Source organism: Vitis vinifera, chromosome 19 (genome assembly GCF_030704535.1).
Source record: "Vitis vinifera cultivar Pinot Noir 40024 chromosome 19, ASM3070453v1".
Taxonomy (NCBI): domain Eukaryota; kingdom Viridiplantae; phylum Streptophyta; class Magnoliopsida; order Vitales; family Vitaceae; genus Vitis; species Vitis vinifera.
The window spans coordinates 5,338,436-5,360,647 of NC_081823.1; the positions used below are offsets into that span (position 1 = coordinate 5,338,436).

Genomic DNA, 22,212 nt, shown 5'->3' on the forward strand with positions numbered 1-22,212 from the left:
AAGGTTCCGGAACCAATGACCTGGTTGGAAGATGAGCCAGTTTGTGATTGTACTGACAAAAGAGGAGACAGTAGTTTCTAAAGCATCTCCATTTGCTCCTTATTAAAAGGGCTAGCTTTAGGTTGTGGCGTATTTAGGCATAAATTAGAAGAATAGAATTGAGTAAAAAAAAACTGACTAAAGATGAAGACGATGAGACAAGATTAAACCTGCTCTGATACCATGAAGAATTTGAAGAAAAATATGAAGAATTTGAAGACAAACTATGGAAGAACACCTCAATTCATTCTATGATTTTTTTTTTTTTTTTTTTTACAATGAATGAAAGCATAAATAAATAGCCTACAGATATGAGACAATTCCGGAATGGAATTTCCCTTACATGGAAAGTGAATAAACTCTTACATGGGAAGTGAATAAACTACTCTTACATGGAAAGTGAATAAACTACTCTTACATGGAAAGTGAATAAACTACTTTGCTAGAATTACTCCTAAATCAATTATAATAAAGACTGTACATTACACTAATTAGGCAAGTAAACAGAGGATGCTGGCTTGATTTCCAACAAATATTATCTGAAAACACAATATTTTCTATTTTTAAGAACATAAAATTGTTATTTATTTTTTGGTTGACAACATGTTTTTATATATATATTTTTCCCAAACGACACCTAGGGTGTTTTTGACACAATTCTTTAAGCAATTTGACATATCATATTTCTCTTGATAGCATGTTTCTACTGGTTTTTTCCACACATTTTTAGGTTTAGTTATTTGGATGAAAGGTAAATAGAGTTCAAATTAATTAGGGCTCATTTTATCATTAAAATGTTTTTGTTAATAGTGCTTTTATTGAAAGCAATTTTAAATTTAGAAAAAAAAAGAAAAAAAAAGTGTTTTGAAAGAGTATCTTTGGCGTGTGTATATATATATATATATATATATATATATAATTTTTTGAAAAATTACTTATATTGTCTAAGAATTACTTCAAATGATTCTGTAATTTTTAAAAAATGACTTTCTATGTTTTTTAAAACTTTGTCAAACACCCGATCTCTGTAAGAAAGTGCTCTCTAAGTATTTCTAATCTCTCTCAAAGTTAGTTCCAAACGATTTCTTAATCATAACCTTAACTCAATCGAGAAAAAAAAAAGGATAATAATTATTAAGGGTGATTAATTTGAGGAAGGAATAATGATTTTAATTAGTAATGTGCAAAACTCGATCTAGTTATAATCCATTCAAGCAATACAAATGATGATGATTATGACTAATAGTGTAAGAAGCTCCATCATATAAAGATTTGATTAAGGTGATACATGGCCTTAATTTATGATATGAAATTAAAATAATTTATTAAAAATTTTGGAAATTTTGCAATCAGTTTATACTTTGTTTTCAATTTTTGGTAACAAAAATTTTAAAAGTAAAGACAATTTTTTTTTTAATTTTATTAAAATTTAAAACAATTTTTAAATAGAAAAACTAACCCCAGTGACCCATACATGATCATTAGAAAAATTGGCTGATAGTATTATTAATCATTTTTTGTCTTTTTTATTTTTAAAAATAAGAAACCAAATTAAAATTATCAAATATATTTAATATTTATAAAATTTTAGAACTTAATTTAAATATTTATATTTTTTGTTTCCAAAAATAAAAATAAAAATTGTATTCAAACCACAAGTAATTTAACAATATTATTTATTCAAGAATGATAAATTGAAAGACTCTAAAGCTATGGTTTCCAAAACATACTAAAAAAGAAAAAAAATTAAGAATTTTTTTTTTCTCATGTTCGATTGTCATATCCAAGATATCAAATTTATCGGTTTCAAAAAATTATTGTTAAAAACAAATTCAAAGAAAAGGCAAAGTTGTCGAATACTTTTCTGAATCACTTTCATACTTTTTTCTTTTTTCTGTCTCGTAAGAAATAATGGAAAATGATAAAATAGGGCATTAATTCCTATTAAAATTAAAATTTAGACTCTTGACATTATATGGTGATAGACTGTTCAATGAAATGTAATAAGATTAAAATAAAAATAAATAAAATCAATGTATAAATGAATAAAATCAAAGTACGAGCAAATAAAAGTACAAAGTAATGAGACTCTACATGTGGTACAAGGGAATGAAACCAAGGTTCAAAATAATAGGACTTGAGTTGCACATCTGGTATCATTTGATTTGTAATGTCTTTTTGATAATTACCCAATAATATATGAGAAAATAAAGGTTAATCTTAAATGAGAAAAACACCCAAGAGAGGGGGGGTTGAATTGGATTTTTAAAATTCTTTTTGAACACAACAAATTTAAGCACGATAGAAGCAAATATAAAGAGATAGAATTAGAGAAATCAAACTCAGATTTTATAATGGTTCGACACTTCCTTGCCTACGTCCACTCTCCTCAAGCTCCTAGCTGAGTGAGGGTTCCACTAACTTGAAACTTCAACCAAGCTTCTAATCTCCTTTACACTTGGATTCCGGCTCCAATAGGTTCTTACACAATCTCTTCAAGATTTAACTCACTTGAAGGCTTTAACACTCAATTTTACAAGAATGAATCCCTCAACCTAACTCAAAGATAGCTCAAATACAAATCAAAGCTAGGATAAATCACAAAAAGTGCACAAAAGGATATGTAAGTGAAAATTCAATGCACCAAGAAAGAAATTAGAGCTTTTAAGGCAAGAACAAGTGGGTAGACAAATAAATGTAAGTGTTTTATATTTCATAAATGAAGTGAAGCTCTCTATTTATAGGTTTCTAACCTCTAGAGCTAAGAAAAACAAAAAGCAGTCTCAACCGGTCAAACTCGGAGTCAACCGGTCAAACTCGGAGTCAACCGGTTCACTAGTCGTTGGAGTATTTAATGCTTTGGCAGGTTACCATTGCTTCGACCAAACCTCGACTGGAGATCGACCGGGAAAGGAAGGCTACTGGAAGATAGAAAGTGTTTTTGCACTCCTCGACCGGGCAAAGGGAACCGATCAACCGGTACCAGGGAACCGGTCAACCGGTACCTTGGCCGATTGGCCCAATGCCTAGATCGGTTCAACATTTTGGCCATGAAAACCAATCTTTTTCTATTTTTTTCTCTTCTAACACTTAGGCAAGGTCTTTAGGTAAATTAATATGCCAATTTTGAAATGTTTTGTCTAATGTACATTTGATAAAACTTGGGTTTTAATGAAATTGTAACTTTAAGGAATAAATCGAGTTTTCCAAAGATGCATAAAATGATACGTAAAACCTAAGTGCATCCATACATTCATCTTACATTTGTTTCCTATGATTAAAGGTCTTCCAAACGTCTTAATCTTATATCCATTAGAACCTTTGATGAATTTCCAAATTAATACCTGAGATTCTTTACAATTCAAACTAATTAGTAACTTAACCATGGTTTGTTATTATCAAAACCTAATTAAGAGAACCTTTGGGCTAACAATATATACTTCAATGTTTTAACAAGACTCTAATAGAAATAAATGTATTGTTGTATGCATGAAAAAAAATTATAATTTTATAAAACTGAAGAGAACATAAATGATTAAGATAACAAAATCACTTATAACCTTAGGCATTATTAGTTTTTTGAAATTATAGAATAATATGAGTTTTAATTACTCATGGAAGAATAATTCCATCTTATTAGGAAAAGTGATTTTTTTTCCTTTTTTTTTTCCCACTTTTATCTTAATGAAACTAGTGTTTTTTCTCTTTTCTCTTTCAACCTTTAACTTTTTTACAACACAATGAACTCAAATTTTCATTTAAAACAAAATCAAATCATTTTTAAATATTTTAATTTATTCTTAACTTAAAAATAAATCAAACTATATCTAATTTTGTACCATTTAAATGAGAAATGAATTCACTATAAATTAAATATGATCAAAATGTGTTTTTTTTCTTCGTCTTTTCTCTTATATCTAAATAAAACTTAGATATAAAATTATCTTGTAAATTCTTACTAAAAATGAAACTAATAACATAAAATCACTTAATTTAGAGAATGAGTAAATCTAAAATAAATCTACAAATTTTCAAAATAGGAATCAAAATTTACACTTGCAACAATTGTTTTTATTTCATAATTCATTCAATTTTCAATGAAGTTAAACCTCATAAACTTTCATAGATTCTTCATTTAAAATCAACAGTATAAACACTAAAATCATAAAATTCATATTACAAATTACCTATAATTTGTCAAGTAATGACTAGTTACTCAATTAATGTAATGTTTTTCAAGTTTCATTTAAAGTCAGTGTAATGTTTTTCAAGTTTCTCAATTAAGTTTTAATTATAGCAAAATAAAGAATTAATATTTAATTATTTCCCTTAAGTTGACACAAGTCTTCAAATTCAAAAACAAATTACTTATAATTTAAAAAAAATAAAATAAAAATTGAAGAGCACCCATTGTACAACAAATCAATCTTTATAAAATCACCCTTAGCAAAGGGTTTTGCTTTTTTGATTTTTTTAGGGAAAAAATATATTCTTAAAGCATATATATATATATATATAGGCATACAAGTTAGAGTTGCTTAATACTTCCAAAAGACTCATTTTAAAAGATAATAGTTTGGACGATGGGTTAACCGGTTAATGATTTGTACTATTGCAATTCTCCAAAAAGAAAATATTCCTTTGGTAGTGACTAGAAAACAAACGTTTGGGGATCTAAAAATTGATCAATCGGTTAGTTTGCCTTTATAACAACTGTCACTTGCAAAAAGTATTTATTGTTAATGACTAGTTAGGTGGTTGATGATCAATTAATCAATTGAATAGAAATTACTATCTAATGGCTAGTTCTCACTTATTCTTAACATAAAAGGCTCTTGAATCTTATTTACGACATTCTTATTCATTGTTATAAGGCTTAGATCTCTTTCCGGCTTATATTTAATATAAAATGCTCTTGAACCTCATTTATGATATTATTATTTATTATTATAAGGCTTAAATACTCTATTAAGTGCAAATGTTACAAAATTTGCATAACATTCTTGATTACATTGTTGGAGACTTACTACTTTCAATTGTATTATTGATGTTCAATAGCTAGCCCTTGTATTTATTGCTACTCAGATTCAAATGTATTCTCTTAACAAAAGATTTTGAGTTCATTTTATTTATGAGGGATTGTAAAGAGTGATTGATACTTTAAAAACCAATTATACTTAAAAAGAGCTTTGCATTTGGAGGATTCTTCGTAACGATAGAGCAACTTTAAAATTGATTGAAACTTAAGGATCATGAATGTAGGTGCAATTGAGCAACACTAAATCACATTATATAACATTTGCATTTTTTTTATCCCTATCAATGTATTTTTTTTTTTTGTTGAAAAATATTCATTAATTGACAATTTGTAGAAATTAATTGATGCCTAATTTACTTCCCTTATTGATAATTTTAAAAAGTGATTCAATCAATATAGAAAACTTAGGGATAAAAACTAGTCCAAGATGACTTTATTGCTTCCCTTCTGCATGGAAATATATATATATATATATATATATATATATATATATATATATATATATATATATATTTGAATTTTCTCGCTATATAAATGAATTACAATTTAAGAAAGACTTAACTCTTGGATTTGTTAACAAGTCTGTTAATTTTACTTTACATATAGTTACGTTATTATAAATTTTCTTTCTAATAAGATAGATTCAAAATCAAAGAAGACTTAATGCTTTAATTTTAATAAGGAATCTAGTAATTTTAAAAGTTAATTTGGAACTAAAAAAATAAAACTAATTAATACAAGAAAATAATAAACCAAAAAAAAATATAGAATGAATCATTGCTTTACTATTTGTCATTCTCACAAAACTATATTTTTAAATATTTTCTTACCATGCAAATAGATTTTGAATCAAATGAGACTAATTATGAGACTTAGGGTTTTAGATTCTTTAATAAATCTATTAAGTTTCAAGAAAAATTTAAAATTCAAAAAGTGACCAATTAATGGTAGATTGGATAAAATTGGTTTGAAATACTTTATTCATAATTGAGTAGTAAATGTGTACATTGAAATTTTTTGGCTTATTTATATATTTATAAAAATTAATCTTTACTTTTTCTTAAATTTTTTTAAATTAAATATTATTAGCCATTATTTATTTTAAAGTATTAATATTAAAAAGAAAATCAATTATGCCTTTGTGAAGATGCAAATACTCATATTATATATTAAAAACCTATTCTACCAAAAATAATTCTAAAATCATTGTAATTTGTGTGAAATTGAATCCGAGTAGAGTTAACTCATATTTTGAAAAGGCAATTCAATATTAAAAAAATGAATTCATCTTTTGAAAAAATGAGATTAATATTAAAAGGGTAAACTTATTTTTTAATATATCCAAGAATGACAATAGATTGAACTTGGAATGGGTTATCCCATCCTCAAAATCATTTAAACATATTATTTTTCCATCCTTAAAGAAAAATTTAAAAAAAGTGAGAGGGGGCAAAAGGGTATGAGAATTTTTAGAACATTTTTTTAAAATTTAAATTTTATAAAGAATAAATATAAATTATAAATAAATAAATATTATATTTTTATAATATATTTTAATAAAAACATATATTAATGAAAAAGAAATTAAAAATATTTTACAAGACAATAGTCGGACTTATCCCAAATTTTAAATAATAGGAACGGGGTGGTGTAGGTAACTAAAAAAATTTGTCCCATTTTAATCCCTAAATATATCTTTTTCGGAAAAAAATAGTATAACTTTATATTTAGTTTTTAATTAATAATATTTTTGTAATATTTTTTAAAAAGAATATTTATTTATTTTTTAAAATCCCCAAGCATGTCGTTAGAATTGCATTAAAAAAAACTCTAAATTTGAAGAAAATTGTCAAATCTCTTGAAATTTGACGTTAGTTTTTCGATGATATCCTAGGTTTATGGTTTCGGACACCTAATTATCACTCCAATCTACTCTATAAGACTCGCTCATTACTTTCGTTACACAGCCGCCTCAACACCACCCTTCACACGACGTCGTTGCACGTGACACTCTCCAACCCCACCCTGATGGAAGCGTCACTGGCTATTATCCGACCGTCCATTCTCTCATAATCTGACGGCTACCATCCTTAATCCGCGTACTCTCTTCCCATTGGTGGGTTTTCAAACCCCAGACCCTATATAAACTGCGAAACTCCACCCAAACCCTCCATCGCCTCTCCCTCTTTCTACCGAGCTCCCGGTTTCTCTCATTTCGTAAATCTGTGAAGCTCTGCAACACGGTCCATTAATGGCAGGCAGAGGCAAAACCCTAGGTTCTGGCGCCGCCAAGAAGGCTACATCTCGTAGTAGTAAGGCCGGCCTTCAATTCCCTGTGGGTCGTATCGCTCGTTTTCTCAAAGCCGGTAAGTACGCCGAGCGTGTAGGCGCCGGGGCTCCCGTCTACTTGGCCGCTGTCCTCGAATACCTAGCCGCCGAGGTAAACCATCTTCTCCTTAAAGTTCACCGAAGCCCCACATCTAGGGTTGGGTTTGGTTCGGTTAGGGTTAGGGTTAGGGTTAGGGTTATGACTGATTTGTGACTGATTTGATGTTTTAGGTGTTGGAATTGGCCGGAAACGCCGCAAGGGACAACAAAAAGACTCGGATCGTGCCACGACACATCCAATTGGCGGTGAGAAACGACGAGGAGCTGAGCAAGTTGCTCGGAGATGTGACGATCGCAAACGGTGGTGTGATGCCCAACATTCACAACCTTCTTCTGCCGAAGAAGGCCGGCGGATCGTCAAAAGCCTCAGGCGGTGACGACGATAGTTAAATCAGAGATGGAGAATTTTCTTAACGGGATCTCAGTGGCTTCTTCAAATTTAGGATTTGAGTTTTCCCGGTTGTGTTTGTTGGTGAAATTTGTAGTTGGTGGGGCTAGGTTTTAGGATTAGGGCTTGCTAGTTACATGAATGTGAATATCCTTCTATTTTCTCGTTTCCTAACAGACCAATTGTGGAATCATCTTCTTGATATTTATCAAAATTTTAATTTCAGTCATACTCTCTGGTTTTTGGTTCTACGATTCAATTTCAAATCTTGTTCCTGATCAACCCGAAATTGGGATGAATCTTTTTGAAAAAAAGAGAAAAAAAAACAGGTGAAAGAAGTGAAATCACATGATGGATTTTGTCCAAATGGGTAATTGCTCACTTCCATTAACCTCTTTGGGTGTTATGTGCTGAAGTTGATGGAAAAATTCAAGATCTATGCCAAGTGGGATTCGTTCCAAATTTCCAAATTTGGTATTAAAATGTGTTTTAGAATTTGGGTCGGACCCAACTCACTTTTTAGCTTCTTACAAATGATTGGGAACTTGTCACTCATTCATGCTCATAAATGTGGTGCAGTTTCCGTTTAGATTATGCTCCTCCCCTCCTAACCTTCTTTCAGTAGTTTGAATAGCAAGTGGCCACAAATTTAAATATCTAACAATTGAGATTGTGGATGGGTGTGCTTACCTAATTCTAGTATGAAGCTACCATGGGAGTTAATGCATACAATGATCTATATATGAGTAAGCATAGATTTCTCAATTCAGTTAAGTGGAATGATTGGATGACCTACCTGTCATAAGCAGGAATGTTAATGACAATGTGTTAATGAATTATCATGCATTTTCTTGAGTAGCCTATTCATTTTATAATGCACAGATCAACTCACTAGTTGCCTTACAAATTTGGGATGTGTAAGGGATAATGCATTAGTGATGTTGTCATTCTCCTTTCCTATTTTGGAAAATGAAACAGATCTAGTGTGGAAGTTGAAATGGAAAAACCTTCAACTTGAGAAAACATTTCATTGTTGTCAAATTTAAGAAAACATTTCATTCTTCAAGTGGTTGAAGCAAGTTTAAGTTAGGATGAAATCAAATTAGAGCCCATGTTATAGTGATTCTAGGAAGCATTTTTAATACTTGAAAAATTTTATCATTCAAGTGTTAAATATACTATAAACGCTTCTTAAAATCATTACCAAACGGATTCTTAATAAAATTTCAAAATTTTTGTGGAGTAGAGATGTAATCACGCCTAACAAAATGATTCTAAAATGGTTTTTCAAAGCATATTATTTGATATGGGTTTTCTTTCTTCCTCATTTGTTCCTTTAAAAAAATAGAAGAATTCACGTTTAACAAAGATAAATAGTAAGGGTTTTTTCTTGGATTACACATACTTTACAATAGATATAAATTTTGCAGTAAGTTATTCAAGAATTCTTAGAATATTATTGAAGCAACATCATCTTTTGAATACATGATATATCACCACTGTATGCCACTGTTTATGTTTATTAACAAGAAACCCACAAACCACCATGAGGCCCAAAGCTTCAAATTTCTAAAGAACAAAAGAAATGAAGGAAAAAACAAGTGTACAACATTTGGGAAGAACTTGACATTTTTACATGAGAATTAGTAGAATTTTTACAGAAAAGAAAACTCTAAAATTCTTGAGAGGATGCCTTGGAAAACCCATAGATTGTTTGATGAAAATACCTGAAACAATTACACCTCATCTAGATCCTGGTCATCCAAAGACTCATCATCACCCTGAGGTTGATAGTTGGTAACGATATCCAGTAAACGCTGAGTTTGGTTCTTGATTGTAGAGATCCGCATCAAATACAGCTCTATTTCCTTCATCTGTAGTTCCCTCCATTCGCCATCAAACTGCTCCATTTCGGAGCTCTTCAATCGTCCCAGACCCTCATTCACAATGGCTTCAGGTAAAACTTTCAAAGAAAGATTGCTCGGATCAGACTGCATTGATTCCTTCAAGAAAGGATACATGGACAGATAGTTGTTTGTCTGCTCAGACAGATCCATGTTTGGCTGCTGCTGCGGCTGCTGCTGATCATCGGTTGGTTTTTTCCCCCATATTTCCTTCCACAGTTGGAATGCTTCGTGACCGAGGGGGTCCATAATCATGAGGTTATCGCCATGTTTCTTCCAAAGCTTCTTGTACTTCTTTCTCAGCTTCTCGATTTTGCTACGCACCTCGGTTGGGTTACCATGAATGTAAGGCAAATTGCAGACGAAATGGTTCATGGTAACCATATTTTCAAAAGGGTATCGGCCCATCTTTTTGAAGTAATAGAGAATGCCACTCAGAAGTGAAATTGCTTCCTTGTTTTTCTCCCTCTTCCTTTTCGACTTCTCTTTCCTGGCCTTTAGGGCTTCCGCAGAGTTAGGTTTCTTTCTTCTCCGAGCTCTGGCTGAAGTAGGCACAGTTCTTGCACATTCTCGAGGATGGGCATAGTGACGATATCGGATGGAGGGGTTTCTTGGAGGTGAATCTTCTTGGAGTCTCGGCAGTAGCTCCCGTTCTATTGCAGCTGCAGAGGGATCCATTTCCAGATAGTAACAAGGTCAATAACGAGCTGTTCTTCTACCTTGCAGACAATTCTTTGGCCTTGTCCGAGCACATATTCACAGAGAAATAGACCCCTTTCTGAGGACACTGAGAGAGAGAGGATTCTTGTAAATACTCTCTCAAGAACACAACTAATAGAATCCAACGATTTTCAGTTGAGAGTTGAGATGGAGGTTTATAACAACCCTTTGTGTGCTGGGTGTTCCCTTTCTCGCATCGAACTTGATGGAAACAGGGGCTTCATTCTGATCAAACAAACACAACCCAAATCTAAATATATGCCAATAGACCCAGAATCGAATCCAAAATTTTCACTTGTTCTGGTTAGTTTCGATATTATTTTACAAGTCCAAGTTGATCACCATCATTCGGTGAGGTTTCAAGAAATTTTCAATGTTTGGAACTGTTATTTAGAATAGTTTTTTTCTTTTTTAGAATAAAAAATACACAAAAACATGTTTGATAACAAAAAAAATTATTTTAAAAATAGAAAATATAGTAACCTATTTTATGTTGTTTTTGGAGGGATGTTTTAAATAATAATTATATAACATATAGAATGAATAAAAATAAAATACTAGATATAAAAATTATTTTTTAAAATATTAAAAGTAAATTAAAAATATTTTACGTTCCAAAACAGACTTTTTTTTTTATAAAAATCATAACACAATTTTCAAAAGCTATTTTTTTAGAATTATTTTTTAAAATAGTTATCAAATAGGTCTTAAGGGTGATTTCGGAAAGATTTTTAAAATAAATTTTAAAAATAGATTTTAAGAAAATAGATGTTCTAGATATATTTTTTATATTTTTAAATATTTCTTAAAAATAAGTATTATCCAATAGTTAATTTAAAAAATAATTGAAAAAATAATAATTATACTATAAAAAAAACAGTTTCTGGAAACAAGCTCTCAAAAAACTACTTTTCTGTCAAAAAAAAATCCTCCAAAGGTTTTTGGAGAATGAAAACAGAAAACTGATTTTGAAAACAATTCCCATCCAGACTAACACCCTCCAAGAATGGATTTTTGAGCTTGTGAACATATATGACAAATAGAGCATCATATGTGCACGAGTATTATAGGTGTTCGAAGGCGGTTTTCCCAAATTAATCAGTAGGCGACCTGTTTCATGCACAAGTTTTGTCAATATTCCCCAACAAAAGTGGCATTTGAACCAGGAAGAAGAGAGCAATTCTATATTTTTAATGGTCAATAGGGGCCATTCTTCCTGCATTTGATTTAACTTCACACATACCCTAAAATATCAAAGTCAATTTAAAATGATGTACACTGAAGTAAAAGGAGTTCCAGAGTTCTAAACAATCCAACTGGATTCTCCTTCAGTTCCAAGAACAAAATAATATCAAACAAAAAATAATGCAAAAAAAAAAAAAAATTAAGGTATCGTTAAATCTAACTATCATGCACAAAATGGACTCCATGGATCAATTCCACATTGAGCCTCCATATGATGGAATTGGTGCTGTTGGAAACTATCAAGATGTCAGCTGGAGTCGAGTGTCTGTTTCACTGAGATTTATCTTGATGAGAAGTATGGTGAAATTGGCTCAACCCCTTTCAAGCTGATGCTTCAAGTCAAATAGTATCCACCAACCATAGATGACACCTAAAAATAAATGGAATATGCATCTATCTTGTTCATATGAGAACCTTGGTGCCACCTGAAAGGATGCCAAAACAAGCAAAGCAGTCTTTAGATTAAAATTTTGATACAAATAAACAATGAGTATTAGAGATTATAGTCATCTAAGCTAATCTATTGTAGGATAGATTTTTGTAAATCACTACATATAAAAGGGAGGAAATCTGAAAAAGAAAATATTGCTTGAAAAAGAGTAGAAGAAGGGCAGATACCTTTTCCAACAAAAAAATCTAAGGACTCTCCTCATCTGAACTAGAATAATCCATCCGCCGATCCACTATCGCCGGAAAAAGCTTCTGGCGAATATCAGGAGAAGCTGGCTGCCGGGTATCAGAAGAAGGTTGCGCTGTAGGAACCTCTTTCTTCTGTGGCCTAGGCTTCTTTGGAGCATCTCTCACCTGTTTGCATGCCTTGTCTAACATTATTAGGAAATCCCGAACTATAACAAACAATCTCAAGCCCTCATCCTTCCCTGCATTCCCATGGAAGTAATCAATCGTGCTCTTCACCAAAGCTGTTATTCTTTTTTCTTCCTCCAGTAGCCATGTGATGTCAACCTCAGCATGCTGCACAAAACTCTCTAGTGTTTGGCAAAAACCATTTTTGTTGTCTATATTCCTCATATCTGAATTCAGGAAATTACGGGTTTTTAGCAGTTCATTGCCAACTTTGGCGACAGTTTCTTTTAAGCCATCAGTATCTAAAACTGAGGCTTTCCTGACGTTTTCAAGCTCATCACTCAATCCTGAAACCACCTGAAGACCAAGGCTACGATAGTGCTCTTCAGAATCTTGGGAAGGGTCCTCCAGGAGATCATCAGATTTGATGCTGGACAAGCTCCGACTTTCTCTAGCTGCACGAACTGCCCGTACACCTTCAGAGCGAATTATCTCCAGAACAACAAAGTGCAATAGGGTGGTCTTGCCATCTACTCCCTTTACATCTGCTAGTTTCAGAAGCGTGTCAAGTTTAAATGCTTGTGCACCACCACGAAATGTTCCATCATTCATGCGATTGCCAGTTTTTAAAACAGCCTCTAGAAGTTTGAGGAACAGCCGACTGCTTTTGAGTTCCTTACAAGCAGCCTGCCACATAAAATGGAGAAGCCATGAGTTAATATCCAGAAGTTCAAAGACTAAACCAGAAACAATGGACAAATAATGAATTATTGACGAGACACACTGCATACATTTGCGTAAATACAACAAAATGTTTTGCAACTTCACAAAGACAGGCACACTTGTGTAGATCTTATGAAATATGTCCTATAGCTGCATATATTGAGTACAAGGAATCCATGTACAAGAAAGCCTACATATGAATTGCCATATACTTTTATCTAACAAGGTGTGTCAGTTAGTTGCTTCTTGATGGATTTAAGATAAAATCTATTAAAAAAAAAAAAAAGAGAAAGAGGGGAGGGAAGGTGGGGTAGAACTTTTGCATACCCAACCCACTCATAGAGATTTGTGACTAGACAATTTGCTCAGTACAATATACTTGAATCCATCAGAGGTTTGTCAGGAATGTGTTTGTTAGTATATGAGTGTATGGGCAATTATTCCTATTATTGGACATTTTGATTGATTATTGATGGATTTTGATTATTTATTATCGTTCTTTACACTTGTGAAACTTTTGCATACCCAACCCATTCAAGGAGATTTTGTAACTGGATAATCAACTCAGTAGAAAATAATACTTGAATCAATCAAAGGTTTGTCAGAAATGTGTTTTTTTCAAATTTATGAAGAAAACTGGGGGGAGGGATGGAGAGGGGGGTGGGGGGTGGGGTGAAGGAGATCAGATTTATAGCATTAATAGGTCAAGTGGATGTAAACGTCAAGTTTGATGATTATGACTGCTTAGTTGATAAGATTTGGATTTTTTTTTTAATATTCCAATTATTGGATATATTTTGATTGATCACTGATTGATTTAGGTTATTTATTATTGTTCTTTACACTTGTGCAACTGCTTCTTAGGTGTTATTGTTTGTGTAGAGAACAGGTTTCATTTTATTCAAGAGCAACAGTTATAATTTGAGGGTTAATTGAATTATTAGATTACTTTGTCATTGTAATTTGAGGTTTGGGGGCTTACATTGTAATCTTATTGGTTTTACCACATAATTGTCAAAGGGGGAGATTGCTAGTGTATGAATGTGTTGGCAATTTAGTCCAAGTTTGTGCCCTAGTCTCACACATACTTCCAAGGACTTACACATCGAGAAGCTCAATTTTCCATGAAAGATCATCCGATGAAGCTGAGGATTAAGGTATATATGTGAGGTTTCAGCATTGAGAAGTCAAAAATCAGGATATCATCAAAATGCAGGTTGTTCAATCAGTTATCAACTGCACTTAGCATGGTAAATCCATTGGTCCTAAAGTGTGATCAATCAGTCCTGATATTGCTCAGTTGCTAGGCAGAAACCATCAGCCCTCCATTTTTGGGAAATGCAAGTTATTTTTTGCCACTTCAAGCTGCTATTCTTGAAGGTTTGCAAATTTGGTTTTTCTTCTGGTTGTTTCTCTTTAAATAGCCTTCTGAAAATCTAAAAAACCCCAAGTGAGAGACACTGGTGTTGAGAGTTCGAGTTCAAGTTTAAACTTTTCCTTTCCCTCAAAAGGTGAAATCTGGAGGTATCAAAAAGGCTTACATGTTGCATGCTACATGTTTTGAAGCAAGCTTCAAAGTGGAACCTTCTGAAGTGGATCAGGGACCCTGGGGCCGAGTACAAGTCCCTCATGAGGAATGGGTTTCTAGTGTCAGTTAAAATAATATAACTTCTAATAATTTTGTTAACTTTCCCTATGGTCATTCTGGCCAGTGGTTCCAGCAAGAAATATTTGGGAGGGGATTCTCCAAGTATATCTGAAACCTCATGAGTTTTGCATATTTTATTTTCTTGTGATGGTAGTTGATTGCCTTAAAGAATCTACTAATCAAGTTTTAAAATTTAAAAGGTTCAAATTTTTTTTGAACTGCCCATTCAACTTTTAAACGCCTCCACACCCTGCCCCATGCCCACTCCTCCCTCCTGGGTAGTTTCATAAAATTAAGAACTCATACTTCAGTTTTTACTGGTATGTCTTCTTCTCTCTTCAGTATGAAGGCTTTGCTTATCGTTTATAAGGATTTCCCCAACAATTTCAGATTAATCAAAATATGGCTCATTAGATATCTAAAGCACATTTTTTTATGATGACATTTGCTCTTGAATTTTGCCCTTGAGGCCTAACTCAAGTGGTAAAGGGTTGGGAAGGGAGGTTCCAAGTTTAAGTCGCAGTGGGAACAAAAAATTTACCTATAAAAATACATACATATAAAATAAAATTTGCTCTTGAATTTCATTTTTCCATCGGTTTCAATTATTATAAAAGCATCAGGATATTACTTTAACTGCTTGCTGTTTTTACCCTTATTATGACTATTGTTGATTTTTGCAATGCACCAGTGATGATAACATTTTCTTTCCTGGAGAGTTTGGCGATATTAATGAAAGAAATTATGAACAGCCTTTAGGGGCTACAGATTTTTCTTTTCCTTTTTCATTTTTTTCCCTGGTGATTCCTAATTTCAGTTAATAAAAATATTTGAAATTTTTATCTTCCTAGTAATAATGGTCAAATTTAATACAGAGATACTCCAGTGTTTGGCTACTATAGGCAACAATAATAATGGCTTAGGTTTAGTATCATTGATGTAGATAATAATGGCTTGATCTTGTTATTTAATCAAAACCCTCACTCTGCCATTGCACACAATCCCACCATACAAGAAAATGAAGAAGGAATAACCTGCATACCAGAGATGGAGGAGGGAGAGATTGGGGGATTAAAGGCTAGGGAAGCATCCATTTGTTCAGCAAGGAATATGTGGTTTCCCAAGAGGAAAAAAAATTCATGGGATTTTAAGAATATATTATGAATTATCTGAAAACACATCCATATTTCTAAGAATATACCATGTACTATCTGCAAAAGCCTTGTCAGAAATATAGTCAACCAATCACTCATGGCATCCATTTTCTTCACAGTAGAATAAGCATGAAAAGTAACTGCTTTGAGTATAAAACAGCACCACAAACACAGGATTACCAACTTCTTCTACATTTACTATTCTCTTTTAAGATTTCAAACTTAGTTATCCACACACACACACAAGCAGCAAGTAGTGAGACAGAATTGAATAAGAACTGCAATTCGGAGATCCAATGACTTACCTCTAGAGTTGCAAAGGATTCTTTAAGCATCGAGATGTCCTCCTGAAGAGAACCCATGAAAAGTAATGATTCAAGCCGTTTAAAGGCAAATGGGATGTCGACCAAGACTTTGAGGAACCGCTCTGCAGGCCCAAGTTGGGAAAGGTTGCCACTGAATAACCTAAGTTTTAATTCTTCTTCTGCTGTGGGTGCCATCTTCAATAACGTCTGAAGCAGCTCCACAGGAAGCTCATTTCCTGCTTGAACTAAGATGGGTTAAAATATGACTAGCCACTGGTGCTCAAACTATCTAAGAACTACCAAAATTCTGCCACTAACAATGGGGTAATGAAATTCACACCACTGTAACCAGTGCCTAGCGACTGAAACTCACCTTCCTGAATGGCATCACAAAATTCTTCTGTTGTCACATTCAATGCCCGTAGAAGAATAGCTAAATTTTGTGATTTTTTTGAATCGATAAGTTGAATATACTGGCTAGAAGAATCTTGGGCAGAAGACTCCTTGCGCACAGTTTTGTTTTTTTCTGGAGGAGCATACCCAAATAAAGTTTCAATCATCTCCTCACTGAACCTGAAGAATTAGTACAAACAGTGTTAGCATATTAGGCTTTTACTGGTATTCAATGGTTCATAGGCAACATCAAAGAAGAACCAGAACAATTGATACTCACTGGAATGACCCGGATTTTATTTGATGCCAAACCATTGAATGATCAGGGTTTGCTAGAACCTTATCCCAGAAGAATGGCTTTAGCTTGGTCTTAGGAGCATCAGCTTCACTCCCTGAGACACCTCCTTCACTAGGAGCATTTGGTGCAGAAGTTGATGGTTGAGATGCCTTTAAACCTGTACCTATAGGTTGGGGTGGCCGAGGTGGCATTGGGAGACCACTCTTTGGAGGCGGTGGTGGGACACCACTCTTTGGAGGTGGCGGTGGGACACCGCTCTTTGGAGGTGGCGGTGGGACACCGCTCTTTGGAGGTGGCGGTGGGACACCGCTCTTTGGAGGAGGCGGTGGGACACCGCTCTTTGGAGGAGGTGGTGGGGGACCGCTCTTTGGAGGAGGCGGTGGGGGAGGACCAGGCCTTGTGCCAGGAGGTTTAGGTGGTGGAGGAGAGGGACCATTGCTACCAGAAGAAGGTTTCAGAGAGGAAGATGGTACAGGTGGAGGAGGAGGAGGTGCCTTGCCAGGAGGTGGCTTCAGAGGAGCAGGTGGTTCAGGTGGCAGGGAATCTAACATGCCAGGAGGACGTTTTAGTGGAAGAAATCCAGGACTGGGTGTAACCACCCTTCCAGGAGGAGGCTTGAGAGGAGGAAGCGGTGGCTGTACATTAGTTTTACTGGAGATGTCAGCACCTGCAACAGTTTCTAATGAGGGAGTTGCAGCTAGTGAGACATGGAGAATGTCAGGCTCCACATAGAAATTGCCATCCAAGGATGAAACTCTCTTGGGATCAGGGTTAGTACCAATTGATTGATTACCAAGCTTTTCATTGTTAACTGGATTTCCTAAGGCAAAAGCCTTAGGAGAAGAACCTGAAAGATAAGAGTTTGCACTAAAATCAGAACTGTATCTAGCAATTAAGGTTCAAAATAACAAGATGGAAAAGAGAACCATATGCATACCGATAGAGAATTCGCTTATGCTTAAGTTGAGAAGGGGCCTCTCATCATTTCTTCGAACTTCTGAGCCAGTCCTGTGAGCCTTGCGATACCAACAAAAGAGCAGTGCAACAACAAGAAATGTCACTGATGCAGTTACAACAACAGCAATGACAACTGATTTATTGTTACTGCTGGACTTATTTTGTGTCACATTTGAACCAGAGGTATCACTGTCTGGAGATTGCGAACTTGCGTCAGGGGAATCTGATGAAAAAAATGGTGGAACTGGAGACGCAGGAGGACCCGGAGAAATAGGAACCCCAGAGCTGGACGGTTCTGGAGCAGGAGAATTAGGCGATCCACCTACAGGGGATGGAGCAGATGCTTCTGCATAGCTCACAAGCAATTCATTACTCAAATATCTCCTAGGAGCATCAAGTCTGGAAAATAGAGAGCCAAGATACTTGGTGTACCAATGCTTAGAGACACCCTCTTCTCCAGAGACACGGAACGGAAGATTTTTCTCTCTTAAACAATCCAATAGAGTTTCCTTCATCTGTGGATCCAGGATTTTGATAGTTTTCTGTATGCTTTCTTTTGTCAATGACTGACTTCCAGAAATGAACCCATTGATTTTACTCATCTTCTCCTCCAGGACATACAGGTCAAATTCTTCAATAGATTCCTTGACATGTAACAAATCTAGCCTGCAATTGATCCACAATAGCCGTGCCTGCAGTCCAAGAATTCCATCAAATTCTAATATCTTCTTAAGCATTCTAGAATACCAAGAATGAATCCACAGATAGTGCTCTTAAAATACATGTGAAACTTATACAAGGTTGGAATCCTGAAGAGCCTAAAACTATATGTTACATTAGTTTGCCCAGTATATTAGATCAATGAAAAATAAAGGAAACTACTATACAAATAAAACAAGAATACAGAATATAGTACTGATTAATATGTTTTGACAACAAATATGGAATATGATACAAGGAAAAGCCATGATTTCACAAACATGCATACATGTCTGTGTCATATGTATTGTGCTTATGACAACAGTGGTCAAAGGAGATCTATGGTACAGGTGAAATTTCTAAACACAGAAGACAAAAGGAAAAGGCAGTATGGTAGTAATGACTAGTAGTAAACACTAGATTCTATTTAAATTTAGAAACTAAGTCTTGAGTTCATATAATGACAGATATTTAAACAAACATTTCAAAGTAATGAGATAAGAATGTGATGTTCTCTTCACAAGGATCCCTTCTCAAGTCCTCATAAGAAGGGCTGGTGCAGGAATTGAATATATATATATATATATATATATATATGTATATATATTTGCAATATGGGAATAATGTTCTATTGAACAATGCCAAAAGGGTGGAAACCCTAGTACATGGAAGAGAGTATTGCTACACACATGAATCCTCTTCCTCTGTCCTTTTGTTCCTCAAACACATCTTCCATTAAATTAATCCTCTAGTCACAACTATAACTTAACCTACAAAAACACTTTTGAAAGCTTCTATTGCCAAAACATTGAAAATGTTTCCTTGACCACCTAATTGAATACATCATATAATAAAATCAGTAAGTAGTATAAATAGTCACTTCAAAACACATACTTTTTCCGTGGCATATCCTCCGAAGACCCCTTAAAAAACTAAGAAGCAGACCATGGAACCGTTCTTACAAAACTATCAAAAGATATGAAAGCAATCATCAACATACTTTTGAGAAGCAAAAAGTGTAATGTTGCCTCCACCATATACACATCGAGTTTCAATAAACATGATTTGTGAGGTTACCATCATAAAAACAATCTCCACACAACTTTTAATGCTGAACAAAGTTATGGAAACATGCATTTCATATCAAATTTAAGCATTTGCAATGAAACAACCAAATTGCACATATAAAAGGAGTTTTTGGTTAATTCACTTGTCTGAGGAAAGAGTAACAGATTCCTACCAGGTCTTCATCTATCTCCCAAGAACCCGAGCCAATTTGATCGCCATGAAACACTTCCTCGGCCTCCTTCCTGAATCCTGAACTGGCAGCTCTCCAAACACAAATCAAAAGGACAAAAGCAATTAAACAACTTCTTGTGACACCCATTTGTTCTTGAATCACATTTCAACCACATATTTTCCTTTTCATTTCATCAATGCCTAAACCTCCCACACAACCAAAACCCTACAAAACCTTCGTCGCCTAAAACCACACCAAATGCTCAAATTTTCCTCAATTTTCCCCCCACCCGATTAATTTTCTCTCAAGAACGCCCCAAAACTCCCCAATCACCTCCGCGTCAACACCTTTTCCCGCTATCCACCAATCCCTTCACACGAAATAATTGTAACCCGCAATCAAAACACAACGAATGGAACAAAACCCAGAATCACCCCTCGCCAAACCCACCAAAATACCGAATCAAATCAAGCTTAAAGCAAAACCCACCAAGAATCAACCAAATACAGCTAAAATATAGAACTCTCACAACGTTCAGATCAAAATTTCAGCTGATTTCCCAACAATATTAGCCCAGAAAATCCGATTTTGTTATCTGCTCAAATGGGTCCTTGCTTAAGACCAGATCCACCAAGACGAACTCAAAACCAATAGCTGTATGCCTATGAGGCTATGACATAGGCAGATAGAGGTGTTGACCATGAAACGCCGAAAAGCTCCACTTATTGCACAAAGGTTTCCGTGGAAAAGCTGCCGAGAAATATTTTCTTTTCTTTTCTTTCTTTTTCTTTGAATTCAAATTGGGATTTTTTTCCCCCACGCGAAAATGACGCGGAAAAGAGCCGTCCTTCGGAATCGGGCGGGTTGACGTAATTTGATAAATGGGTCTTATATTAATTAGAAAATTTCTATAAAAATAACCTTATAATATAATATTTATTTATAAGAATTAAATTACATCTTATTAAAATTAAATTTTATTTTAATTTTTTTTCGTTAATAAATTATCTGAAACAAATATTTATCAGATGCGTTTAGGATAGTGTGATATATGAATGGATAAATAAAAATAAATACAATAATTCACTATCTTATAATCAATTTGATAATAATTTTAGAAAACGTTTTTGATATTTCTAATACTTAAAATTTTTATCATTTAAATTAAAAATATTAAAATTATTTTTTAGAATTACTTTCAAATGTATTTTTAATTTATTAATCTTAATTTTAATTGGAAACTGTATGAGTTTTATCCATTTTAAAATAATTATGAGGTATGCCAGTGATAAATTTATATTTGTATATTGGAATCAGCGTGTGACATGGACTTTTTCCATATGTCTTTTTCAACGGTCTTATTTGGATGGTTTGTTACTAGAAGAAAAGTTCAAATTTTGGCAACGGACGAAGAGTTACGAAGAATGGATCACGGATGTGGTGGTTCTCATATCATCATCCTACGCCCATTTCTAGGAAATTTGATAAAATAAAATGTGACATTTTTGTGACTCCGACCTTAGATTTGGACCTACATGCTATAAAATTCATCGTCCCCATCAAGGTAAAAGCAACTTTTTTGGAATTTATTCTAGAAACATATTATTTTTTGAATAAATTTAAGACTAGTTTATATTCTAAGGAAAAAAGAGTGTTTGTTTTTTTTTTTTAACTTTTTATTGAAAGTAATTTGTTTTCAAATTTTAAATTATTTATTTTTTTATATTTTTATTATTAATTTTAAATTTTTTATTAAATTAAAAAAATTAAAAGATTTGACTTTTTCTAAATGAAAACTATGTTGATTTTTTTTTAATACTTAATAAAAATAAAATATTATAAAAATAAACAATTCAATACTTAATATTATTTAATACTATTTAGTTTTAAGTCCGATTTAAAATCAAATAAAAAAAAAGAAAAGAAAAACACCTCCTAATTCAATGCGATTTCTAAATAAAAAAAAAAAATCATTGTTAAAAGTTATTTTCAAAAACTGTTTTTAAATGGTCTTTATATTCACTTTGATATTTTAAGTTTAAAATGAGTTTATATTATTTATCCCTTATTAATTTTTAACTATTGATTCACCTCTAATCTTTCCACCCATGTCTATCAACCAACCTCCTTTTTGTTTTTAATCATTTAAGAGCTTTAAATATAGTGTTTTCATTTAGTTTAAGAGCGCGTTTGAGAGTTATTTTAGAAACATTTTTAGTATTTTAAAAACTTAAATGGTGAAAATTTTTAAATATTGTAAATATTAAAA

General features: G+C 33.2%; 3 protein-coding genes across 4 annotated transcripts; 1 reads left to right on the plus strand and 2 right to left on the minus strand.

Annotated features, from left to right (window-relative positions):
- The first annotated feature begins 7,053 nt into the window (after positions 1–7,053).
- LOC100265822 (probable histone H2A.2) lies at positions 7,054–8,082 on the plus strand. Its single transcript, XM_002282759.5, has 2 exons — positions 7,054–7,517; positions 7,637–8,082. Exons 1-2 carry the CDS (start codon positions 7,329–7,331, stop codon positions 7,853–7,855), a joined length of 408 nt encoding a protein of 135 aa, XP_002282795.1. The 5' UTR covers positions 7,054–7,328; the 3' UTR covers positions 7,856–8,082.
- A 1,507-nt stretch (positions 8,083–9,589) lies between these two features.
- LOC104877576 (uncharacterized) lies at positions 9,590–10,435 on the minus strand. The gene has a single exon (XM_010646096.1). The coding sequence runs from the start codon at positions 10,433–10,435 to the stop codon at positions 9,590–9,592; it is 846 nt and encodes a 281-aa protein (XP_010644398.1).
- A 1,229-nt stretch (positions 10,436–11,664) lies between these two features.
- LOC100260550 (formin-like protein 5) lies at positions 11,665–20,758 on the minus strand. 2 transcript variants are annotated; one of them, XM_019217424.2, is made up of 7 exons: positions 19,944–20,758; positions 17,985–18,696; positions 17,030–17,894; positions 16,730–16,929; positions 16,357–16,601; positions 12,341–13,213; positions 11,665–12,147 (listed from the first exon to the last, which is right to left on the minus strand). In XM_019217424.2, exons 1-6 carry the CDS (start codon positions 20,088–20,090, stop codon positions 12,359–12,361), a joined length of 3,024 nt encoding a protein of 1,007 aa, XP_019072969.1. In that variant the 5' UTR covers positions 20,091–20,758; the 3' UTR covers positions 11,665–12,147; positions 12,341–12,358. The 2 variants fall into 2 exon arrangements, with proteins under 2 accessions (XP_019072969.1, XP_002280117.1); XM_002280081.4 differs by having other exon boundaries at positions 16,357–16,592; positions 19,944–20,756.
- Positions 20,759–22,212: the final 1,454 nt, after the last annotated feature.